General features: G+C 44.7%; 1 protein-coding gene across 10 annotated transcripts in view; it reads left to right on the top strand.

Annotated features, from left to right (window-relative positions):
* RYR1 (ryanodine receptor 1) overlaps positions 1 to 12,076 on the top strand; it is a 375,187-nt gene that overhangs the window by 139,202 nt on the left and 223,909 nt on the right. For all 10 annotated transcript variants that reach the window (XM_068250552.1, XM_068250553.1, XM_068250548.1 and 7 more), the window contains 2 exons: positions 6,900 to 7,003; positions 8,603 to 8,686. In XM_068250552.1, coding sequence (XP_068106653.1) covers positions 6,900 to 7,003; positions 8,603 to 8,686 — 188 coding nt within the window. The remainder of the gene's footprint in view (positions 1 to 6,899; positions 7,004 to 8,602; positions 8,687 to 12,076) is intronic.

Genomic DNA, 12,076 nt, shown 5'->3' with positions numbered 1-12,076 from the left:
AGTGTCCCCAATCTGGTGAGCCCTACTCTAACCAGGCAAAAATGCTAGTTTTTATCACCGTTCATTCATATGTGTGTGTGTGTGTGTGTGTGTGTGTGTGTGTGTGTGTGTGCGTATATATATATATATATATATATATATATATATATATATATATATATACCGTATATTCCGGCGTATAAGACGACTGGGCGTATAAGATGACCTCCAACTTTTTCATTTAAAATATAGAGTTTGTGATATATTCTCCGTATAAGACTACCTACCCCTCTTCCAACGTACACCAAATAAAAAAAAAAAATCATATACTGGTGCTGTACTGTATGCGGTACCCAGTATATAACAGTATATAGTCAATTGACTGGTTGGATTGGTGAACTCTCCCTAAGTGGATTGGTCCGCTCTCCCTGTCTCCCTGTTTATCAGAGCGGTATGGAAGAATAGATCGCGCTGTGCCCATAAAACACGCCTCTTTCACCCTTCTGACCCACCCTTGTATCCTATTTACCTCCTTCTCTGCCTCTCAGATCTCACACATGTGCACCTACATCGCTTCACTACAGTCCTCAGCAGTGAGATCTGAGAGGCGATAACAGGATAGGGAGTATCATCCGGCGTCAATGATACCCGGCGTATAAGACGACCCCTGACTTTTCAGAAGATTTTCAAGGGTTAAAAAGTAGTCTTATACGCAGGAATATACAGTATATACACGCACATATACAGTGGGTTGCAAAAGTATTCGGCCCCCTTGAAGTTTTCCACATTTTGTCACATTACTGCCACAAACATGCATCAATTTTATTGGAATTCCACATGAAAGACCAACACAAAGTGGTGTACACATGAGAAGTGGATCGAAAATCATACATCATTCCAAACATTTTTTACAAATAAATAACTGCAAAGTGGGGTGTGCGTAATTATTCGGCCCCCTGAGTCAATACTTTGTAGAACCACCTTTTGCTGCAATTACAGCTGCCAGTCTTTTAGGCTATGTCTCTACCAGCTTTCCAACCTAGAGACTGAAATCCTTGCCCATTCTTCTTTGCAAAACAGCTCCAGCTCAGTCAGATTAGATGGACAGCGTTTGTGAACAGCAGTTTTCAGATCTTGCCACATATTCTCGATTGGATTTAAATCTGGACCTTGACTGGGCCATTCTAACACATGGATATGTTTTGTTTTAAACCATTCCATTGTTGCCCTGGCTTTATGTTTAGGGTCATTGTCCTGCTGGAAGGTGAACCTCCGCCCCAGTCTCAAGTATTTTGCAGTCTCCAAGAGGTTTTCTTCCAAGTTTGCCCTGTATTTGGTTCCATCCATCTTCCCATCAACTCTGACCAGCTTCCCTGTCCCTGCTGAAGAGATGCACCCCCCGAGCATGATGCTGTCACCACCATATTTGACAGTGGGGATGGTGTGTTCAGAGTGATGTGCAGTGTTAGTTTTCGGCCACAGATAGCGTTTTGCATTTTGGCCGAAAAGTTCCATTTTGGTCTCATCTGACCAGAGCACCTTCTTCCACATGGTTGCTGTGTCCCCCACATGGCTTGTGGCAAACTGCAAACAGGACTTCTTATGCTTTCTGTTAACAATGCCTTTCTTCTTGCCACTCTTCCATAAAGGCCAACTTTGTGCAGTGCACGACTAATAGTTGTCCTATGGACAGAGTCGCCCACCTGAGCTGTAGATCTCTGCAGCTCTTCCAGAGTCACCATGGGCCTCTTGACTGCATTTCTGATCAGCGCTCTCCTTGTTCGGCCTGTGAGTTTAGGTGGATGGCCTTGTCTTGGTAGGTTTACAGTTGTGCCATACTCCCATTTCCGAATGATCGCTTGAACAGGGCTCCATGGGATGTTCAAGGCTTTGGAAATCTTTTTGTAACCTAAGCTTGCTTTAAATTTCTCAATAACTTGATCCCTGACCTGTCTTGGACCTGTCTTGTGTATTATTTGGACTTCACGGTGTTGTTGCTCCCAATATTCTCTTAGACAACTTCTGAGGCCCTCACAGAGCAGCTGTATTTGCACTGACATTAGATTACACACAGGTGCACTCTATTTAGTCATTAGCACTCATCAGGCAATGTATATAGGCAACTGACTGCACTCAGATCAAAGGGGGCCGAATAATTATGCACACACCACTTTGCAGTTATTTATTTGTAAAAAATGTTTGGAATCATGTATGATTTTCGTTCCACTTCTCATGTGTACATCATTTTGTATTGGTCTTTTATATGGAATTCCAATAAAATTGATTCATGTTCAAGAGAGAACACTTCATGGCATTGTAAAGTTTGCATTAGCCCACCACCTCCATATGGTAGTGCACTTGCAGGCCATGACAATCTGATAACTCCACACACCATATATCCTCCCCCTAGAGCGGTATATCGTGGCAGCCTCCCCAGCTCACCACCTGATAATATCTATCAACTGCTCTGTGTATCAGCAGGCTCAAATAGACAACTTGTTTAACATAGTGAAGCTTATTACCAAATCCCAATAAATAAATATTGCATGCACATACAGTAGATAAAACAATTTTAAAGCATTGCACTTAGCCTCTCCCGGGTGACTCAGTCTAGTAGTTTGCAGTGTCCTGCTACCAGCACAGTCCTCTTTCCCCTTGTGCTACTACACGCCTAGTGTCAGCTCGACTCCGCCCTTTATGGTTCACTCCCTGCAGTGTTAGGTATATTAGAGCGGTATAAAACCCTGACATAATATTCAATAAAAACATGTTTTCCTACGTTTTATATGCCAAACGGTTAACATATTTGCTTTTGTGCATAAGTATTATTATTCTTTTAGAAATTACAAGTTTCCAAAGTACACTTTTTTGCTCTGAGAGCTGACATTACATTTTATTCATAACTGTTTTTTTTTTCATCTTGAAATATAAGCAGAAATGCTTTCTGACTGTCTGTCTGTGTCAGAGATGTGTTTGTGTACCTTCCTCACTTGATACAATTAAACACAAGATAACAATATCTCCAGTTCGGATGTGTTCAGCTTTCCCGGCATTGAGCTTTTCTGTTCTGTGCTTAACCCTTTTATTGCTGTTCTAGTAAAAAAAAATGCTGGTAGTATATAATATGCTGTAAATAATGTTTTAGAGCAAAGAAGAATTGCTGGGTTTCATTCCGCTTTAAAGCGGAATATAACCCTGCATTTCAACTTTGCTCTAAAACCTTATTTACAGTATATTATATGCAACCAGCATTTTTTTTTTACTAGACCAGCATTGGAAGGGTTACACAGGGCTTTAAAGTTCCTGGAGATTTCTGCAGACACATCCGAAGCTCAGATAGTTACATTTTGTTTACATAAATGTATTTAAGTGTTGAATGTGACTCACTCTCTCTGACTGAGCTGGAGGACAGCCAAAGTGTGTAACATTCAACACTTAGATACATTTATGTAAACAAAATGTAACTATCTGAGCTTCGGATGCGTCTGCAGAAATCTCCAGGAACTTTAAAGCCCTGTGTAACCCTTCCAATGCTGGTCTAGTAAAAAAAAAATGCTGGTTGCATATAATATACTGTAAATAAGGTTTTAGAGCAAAGTTGAAATGCAGGATTATATTCCGCTTTAAGTAGTAAAATAAATTCCATTTAAATACTCAGGGGCGCCTTTACCGGCTGGCACTACAAGCGGGTGCCTGAGGCGGCATGAAGGGAGGGAGGCGCCGGGCACGCTGCTGCGGAGGGTGGTTTGACTGCGTGCGGCTGATCGCCGCTATTAAAATCAGCTGCTTGTCGGCGGCGATCGTGGTTTATTCACACCACGTGGTGCTCTGCCGCTTATATGCACGCCCCCCCTCCCCCCGCCCAGGCCCAGCCAATAGAGTAGCTGGAAAGTCTCGGATAGTCCCGCCCACTCCACCTCCTTCGAATCGCCTTGCCCGCCCACCACCCCTCCCTAGCAGCAGCCGCAGTTTGTTTACTGTGTGTGTGTGCGACGCCACCTCTAACTCCGCCCCCCGCCTGAAGACAGCGTGACTCTCCTGGCTGGCGCCGCATGGATGGGAGGACAGGAAGATTGCACGGCTACTGTGTCTGTGCCCCCTGCTGAGCCCCCCCTTGGCCGGCCTTGCATGTGTACTGCTCTCTCTCTCCCCCTTCCCCTCCCGGACCACCCAAACAAGTGGCTGCATTAGGAGTGCTGCTGAGGCAGCCTAAGGTAAGCCCATGCACATAGTAGGCTAAAGTTGTTATCACTTCTTGCTGCTGCATTAATAAAAAAAAAAAAGTGGACCTGAACTCTTACACAGGACAAAAGGAAAACTTGGAGAGATGCACCCTGTATGTATTTAGATTTAGCCTGTTTCATCCCCCCTCATTTATTACTAATCGCAAGTTGTAATTTGATCCTCCCTGTGTCACCTGACTGCCATGCCATGGCAGATAAGCTCATTAGAAAGCACAGGATGTTAACAATATGTATGCTTCCATGAAAGCAGGAAGTAGAAAAAGTGATGATTTATTTTAAGATTTGTATCCGCTGTAACAAAGAAATGTTTTTTTTAAAGTGTACCAGAGACGAGCAGCGTCTTTGGTACAATACTTACCATAGGCTTCCTTAAACACGTTAGGGCTGCTCGTCCCTTGCCATTTCCCTGGGTGACTCCAGTCACTCATAATTGTCCCCGAAAGCCTGGCCGAGTTGCGCTCAGTCACACATGTGCGGCCCTTCCAGGTGCGCTCCTGTCCCTGGGTGGGATCTGTGCTTGTGCAGTACAAGTACAGGGACGGGAGCGCGCCTGGCCGAGCCACACATGCGCGATGGAGTGCAGCCAGGCTTTCGTGGACAACGGCAGGTGACAGGAGTCACCCAGTGAGATGGCGAGGGACGAGCAGCCCTAACGGAGCTTAGCCTCCCTGCCGTTATAAAAAATTGCTGCGCACGGCAGGGAGGGTGTTTTTTGGCATTTTTTTTTTTTTTTTAGCATGTAGCTAGCCTAGCGCTAGCTTACATGCTTCCCCCCTCCCTGCGGCGTCCCCCCGAATGCGCCGTTCGCCGCCGGCACATATACCCATCCGGAAATCCCGTTCTGAACGGGATTACCAGGAGGGCTTCCCCCGTCGCCATGGCGACGGGCGCGATGACGTCACCGACGTCATCGACGTCGTGACGTCAGAGGGAGTCCCAAACCACCCCTCGACGCTGCCTGGCACTGATTGGCCAGGCAGCGCACGGGTCTCGGGGGGGGGGCACCCTCTGATGCGGCGGGTTGCGGCGAATCGGCGCGGAGTGGCGGCGATCGTAAGTTACACGCAGCTAGCAAAGTGCTAGCTGCGTGTAACAAAAAAAATTTATGCAAATCGGCCCAGCAGGGCCTGAGGAATCCTCCGCGGCAGGTTACCCCGAGCTGAGCTCGGGATAACCAGGCAGGGAGGTTATAGGAGTTATCCGGCCAAAAAAAAGAAAATAAACGCTACTTACCGGGGGCTTCCTCCAGCCCCAAGCTCCCAGCATGTTCCTCGCCGCAGCTCTCCCCGCAGCCGTTCGTTGCAGCTCTGTCCCGGTCCCCAGCAATGACGTCAGGCCGGCCTCCAGGTCGGCCTGTACTGCACCTGCGCGAGCGGCGCTGTCAATCACTGCCACGTGGAGCGGACTGCGCAGGCACAGAACTACTGCGCCTGCGCAGTCCGCTCCGGCCCACGTGGCGGTGATTGACAGCGACGTTTGCGCAGGCGAACGGCTGCGGGCAGAGCTGCGGCGAGGGACATGCTGGGCGCTTGGGGCTGGAGGAAGCCCCCGGTAAGTAGCGTTTATTTTCTTATTTTTGCCCGGATAACTCCTTTAAGGAATCCCCAGGTAAGTATGGAACTTGGGACGCTTCTCATCTCAGGTTCAATGTAAAAATTATTATGCTGTTGCCTATCTTTAAGAGCAGAGAGGACATTCTGAGTTCAGGTCCACTTTAAAGTGTACCAGAGATCACGGTTTATAAAGTTTTTTTTTTTTTACTTACCCTGGGTTTCCTCCACCCCCATAAGCACGGTTCTTCCCTCGCCATCCTCCCGCAGTCCTCTGTTTTAGCGATAATCAGCTCCGGCATTTGGCTCAGCGATGTCTGCCGGGGTCTTCTGCGCATACACAGAAGGTCAGCACTAATTACCGCAGAACAGAGGGCAATGGGAGGCTGACGAGGGATTCATCCATGCTTATGGGGCTGGAGGAAGCCCCAGGTAAGTAAAAAAATGTTGTAATTTGTGATCTCTGGGGTCACTTTAAAGGAGAACTGTAGTGAGAGGTATATAGAGGCTGCCATATTAATTTCCTTTTAAGCAATACCAGTTGCCTGGTTATCCTGTTGATCATCTACGTCTAATACTTTTTGCCCTAGACCCTGAACAAGCATGCAGCAAATCAGGTGTTTCTGACATTTTTGTCAGATCTGACACGATTAGCTGCATGCTTGTTTCTGGTGTGATTTTGCAGGCAGATAGCTTAGCAGGGCTGCCAGGTAACTGGTGTTGCTTAAACAGAAATCAATATGGCAGCCTCCATATACCTCTCACTACAGTTCTCCTTTAAATGCTATTGTAAACAAACAGTCCCATGATGTGTGATGCTGGGAATACACAATAAGATTTTTCAGATTTACTGTCCGATCGATTTCCATTCACTTCTATGAGAAATCGATCAAAAAAACGATTGAAAATATAGTATAATATTGTGTGTGTGTGTGTGTGTGTGTGTGGGGGGGGGGGGGGGGGGGGTGTTTCGTGTGGCTGAAGATTGGAGGGGGGGGGGGGGGGCGCCACAGGTTTTCTCGCCTGGAGTGACAAAATGGCTAGAGGCGCCCCTGTAAATACTCCTATTATTTTAGTCATGTTTCCCTTACAGAGCTGTCTAACACCAGCTTGATTCTCTTTACAGATCCGGGATGATAACAAAAGACTACATCCATGTCTCCTAGACTTCCACAGTCTGCCAGAGCCAGAGAGGAACTACAACCTGCTCATGTCTGGAGAGACCTTGAAGTATGTAAAGCGTATCTCCACTCTCCCTAAAAAAAGGCAACCCTTACCAAATCATAGCTGTATATTTCACCTATATTACCAAACTGTACTACACAGACATACCTTTGATTAACCTTATGCTTCCTTAGCTCCTTTCTGGAGCTCTACACATTTCAATGTGAAAACCTCCTTGCATTACTCTCAGCTGTTACTGAGATGGGAGTGACTGTTCCCAACTGTGCTTATAGGTGCATATAGACGCACTACAAAAGGAAACCATGGGTCCGCCGGACCCTCCCGCTGGGCGGTCTTTAGCCGACAGTATGCGCGTGTGTATGCGCTGTCGGCGGACTGATAAGGCTGTTTCTGAACGATCCGCTCAGCGGATCGTTCAGAAACTGCCTTATCAGTCCACCGACAGTGCGTACACACGCGCATACTGTCGGCTGAAGACCGCCCAGTGGGAGGGTCCGGCGGACCCGTCGTTTCCTTTTGTAGTGCGTGTGTACGCACCATATGCCGAACCAACATTCCTATATGGATCCTCGTGGAAATTTGTTTTTGCTTAAAAGTGACTGAAAAGTCAGTCAGACCAGACATAAAATCTTGATTGATCTAAATCTATTGAAAATCTACTGTATGTGTAGTGTGTGGAAGGAATAGACCCCTCTTTGATCGGTTTCAGAAAAGAGACGGATCAGTCTGTTTGCCTCATTGGGTGACAGTCTATGCATGCATGACCACTTTTGGTGTTCTCTTTCATATCCTAGGACAGACAGAATAACCTACAGATCTTTGAAAATACAATAAAGACTATGGCCCATATGCAATTCACTTTTTCTCCTCAGTTTTCCCTTGGTGATATTTTCACAAGTTGTTAATAAAATACCCTTTGAACCTCCGGCAAGCAAGAAAATACGCAGGATAATTTTGATACTATTTTTTCACCTACTTTTGGCACTTACGTTATTTAATAAGGTTCTGAAAAATTATTTTAAATAAAAGATAAAAACATTATCTCCTAGGAGAAAACTTAAGTGAAAAAGTGAATTGCATATGGGGCTTTATGTATTTAAGTATGACTCAAGGGTCACAGTTTGAAATGTTATAGAAACGTGGATCCAAGAGCGTCACCAAAAAACTTGTTCAAAAATAGCGTGCCAAGATCCTCACCCCAGTACCTAGGGGTCAATGCAACAAAGATCTTTCAAGGACCGGCACCACAAAATGTATTTATAGCTCAGTAGATTTTATCGCAGCGTAGAGCAAAACAGAGCAACGACAGCCCACTGTTTTGGCCTATGTCAAGTTGACAAAGGCCAATAGGCCGAAACAGCGTTCTGTCGTTGCTCTGTATTGTTTTATGCTGCAATAAAATCCACTGAGCTATAAATACATTTTGTGGTGCCGGTCCTTGAAAGATCTTAGTTTGAAATGTTATGTAATATCTCAACTCACATGAGGGAGGACCTGTATTTAAAGCAAACCTAAAGTGAAAATAAATGAATGAGATAAACAATTGTAGCCATTTGCCTATTCCTAATGAATGAATAGCTACTATACTGTATATGCTATTAATGTACAGTATATCCTATATCACCTCTCCTCTGCCTTCTGCAGGACGCTCCTTGCTCTTGGCTGCCATGTTGGAATGGCGGATGAGAAAGCTGAAGAAAACCTGAAGAAGATAAAACTCCCCAAAACGTAAGTTATGTAGCAAGTGAACTGTGATGGGATGGATCAGGGCCGTTTCTGACTATTTTGTCGCCCAAGTCAAGGCAGCTGTTATTATTATTATTATTATTATTTAGTATTTATATAGCGCCGACATATTATGCAGCGCTGTACAGTGTATATATATATTGTCTTGTCACTAACTGTCCCTCAAAGGAGCTCACAATCTAATCCCTACCATTGCCATATGTCTATATTATGTAGTGTAAGTACTGCAGTCTAGGGACAATTTTAGGGGGTGCCAATTAACTTATCTGTATGTTTTTGGAGTGTGGGAGGAAACCGGAGTGCCCGGAGGAAACCCACGCAGACACGGAGAGAACATACAAACTCTTTGCAGATAGTGCCCTGGCTGGGATTGGAACCAGGGACCCAGCGCTGCAAGGCGAGAGAGCTAACCACTACGCCACCGTGCTGCCCACTGTTGCCTCTTTCCATCTCCCCTAAACTTATGAATAGGAAATCTGTAGCTTACATTAATTGGCTTTGCAGATAGCAGTTATGATAGGCTAGATACAAAATATTGTTTCTCAAGACAGCTCTATATAAAGAATATGTGTATTATAACCATGCCAAACTCACTCAAGCCACATAACAAATCCTCCTATAAATGTTGAGGGCTCTTTCACACCAGAGCTTTCTGCGGTGTAAAGTCGAAACTTTGCGTTAACCAAGATAAAATGAAAGTCCATAGACTTTCATTTTACCTTTCACAGGAGCCGGCGGTTTCCCGTCAGGTGAATTAATAGCTACCACCGCTAATTGCGTCACACCACAACATCCCGACGACACGCTGCAGGCTGTTCAACTCGTGCAGGAGAACGGCTGTTAGATGTGAAAGAGCACTTAAGCCCAATCTACACGATACAATTCTTTATACGATTCGATTACGCTTCTATTTATGATCCGATTAAATCCAACATGTCCGATCAGGATTCGATTAGATTCAATTCGATTTGCCATTGTTTTGCAATGGCAAATCGAATTGAATCGAATCCCGATCGGACATATTGGATTTAATCGGATCGTAAATAGAATCGTATTCGAATCGTATAAAGAATTGTATCGTGTAGATTGGGCTTAAAAGAAGTGAATAGCCGCTGTTATTGTCAAGCCTGTGTCTTTGTTGGTTGAAATATTGTCCTGGAAATCCAGGAGAGTTTCAACTATGAATTCAGACTAAATCAAAACAGTTATAGCTTAATTAGCTCATGAAAAGTACCTGTCATTAATTGTTATGCTATTCCCGCAACCTTTATGTCATGAGTAGAGTACATTGAGGTGTTAAAATAACCATGTATCCATTATAAAAGCACAGTTTACTAAAAATAGCTCCATGGTGCCCCCTCAAGCAGCTGTTGCCCCAGGCATCTGCCTGGTTTGTCTATGCCAAAAAAACGACCCTGGAAGGTTTATATACTGGACCTCAAAGTTTCTTGTAGCCGACAGCCAGTTTTATCCTGTTCACTGTAATAAGACAATATCAGCTTGAACCTCATTGGTTGCAACCGGCAAGAGCTTTGCTTACCTTGCACACATTTCTAAAGCAAGTGCCGCAGCAATGGTGGTCAGGGAGAAATCCATCTATTTGATTTTCCTATAAAGGTACATGATGTCCCTGGCCAGCACAAGCCTCCGACTTCCTTTTCATTCAGACCTGTCCCGAGTATCCAGCTTTGGGCCATATTTTATTAACTTTTCTCCTGAGTTTTCTTCAAGGAGATTTTTTTTCCAAACTAATAAAATACAAAAAATAACTGAAATGATTTTGCGATCATCCACTACTGTTGTCTTCTGTGGACTTTAAGGTCTTTTTGCATTGCTAAGTATCAAAGTACTAAGCTATAGATTTTGCCACTCACAATATTGCAGCAATTTTTCGGGTGTTTTTTTTCTTCTGTTTTTGCAGCTTAAGGATGGCTTCTTTCACCTGCATGGATAGCTCCTTTGAATGCGTGTTGTCTGTGCACTGCAAAATCTTTCACATGCAAGCACCACACCTCAAATCCACTCTAAGCTTTTTATCTACTTAACTACTTAAGGACTGTGCCAATTGAAATCTACGCCCTGTTTTGATGGTTATCTGGCTGCCAGGGTGTAGATTTCAATACACCAACGCCACGCGTTCTCGCTGCTTTCATCGCTCCCGACGATCTCGCCGCTGTCTCCCCGCCTCAGCTTACTTGCTCTGCTGTCTCTATAACGGCAGAGCCTTGTGAGCGGGTCAGGAGCTGATTTCATTGGCTCCTGACCCTGTCTATCAACGTAAGCAGCTCCCATTGGCTTACATTGATAGGCAGGGTCAGCAGCCCAATGAAAGCAGCTCCTGACCGGCTCACAGGAACTCTGCCGTCATAGAGATATCAGAGTGGGTAGGTGAGGTTCCCGGCGTACGATGTGGGCGGTAATTGTGGCGGGTATATGCGGCGATTCGTCGGTATTTGTTGTTGTTCCACCATTTCTTGTACCAGCTGTCTCTGGTCTTTAAGGGGGCAGAGACCACTGGTACTTAAGTGGTTAATTTATAATGACATAACAATTATCTTACCCACACCTGCCCGTGAAATAGCATTTGAGTCAATTATCCAATTACCTGTGAGTCCCTGAAATGAAGGGAATGTGTTAAAAAGCAAAAAAAAAAACACTGTTTACCGTAGTTGCCTCACATTTTAAAGAGAATCTGTACTCTAAAATTCTTACAATAAAAAAGCATACCATTCTATTTATTATGTTCTCCTGGGCCCCTCTGTGCTGTTTCTGCCACTCCCTGCTGCAATCCTGGCTTGTAATTGCCAGTTTTAGGCAGTGTTTACAAACAAAAGACATGGCTGCTAAAAGCATGTGATAGGCTGAGAGTAGCTCAGTGTGTGAGTCATACAGAGCTTGGAGGGGGCCTGGAAGAGGGTGTGTATAGCTTCTATCCAATCACAAGCAGCACGGCACACAGTGCCTGAGCCCGACAGAGCCGACAGAGGAAAGAAGATTAGATTATATAACAGAGATAACACAGCCACTGTGCAACTAGGAAAGGCTGCAGTAAGCCAGACCACATTAAAACAGGCATAGGAACTTATAGGATAGAAGAAATAAGGATAAAAATGTTGTTACAGAGTCTCTTTAATGCCATGGTTTTGTTCACCCCACTAAATTAAAGCAGAAAGTCTGCATTTCAACTACACCTGAGTTGTTAAAGTGGACCTGAACTCTTGCACAGGACAGAAGGAAAGCATAGAGAAATGCACCCTGCATATATTTAGGAATTTGAGCCTGGCTAATTCCCCCTCATTTTTGTCTAATCACAAGTTGTAATTTGATCTCTCCCCTGTTTCATCTGACTGTCACGGCAGATAAGCTCATTTG

Source organism: Hyperolius riggenbachi, chromosome 8 (assembly GCF_040937935.1).
Source record: "Hyperolius riggenbachi isolate aHypRig1 chromosome 8, aHypRig1.pri, whole genome shotgun sequence".
Classification (NCBI taxonomy): Eukaryota; Metazoa; Chordata; class Amphibia; order Anura; family Hyperoliidae; genus Hyperolius; species Hyperolius riggenbachi.
This window is presented reverse-complemented; position numbering and strand designations above follow the sequence as displayed.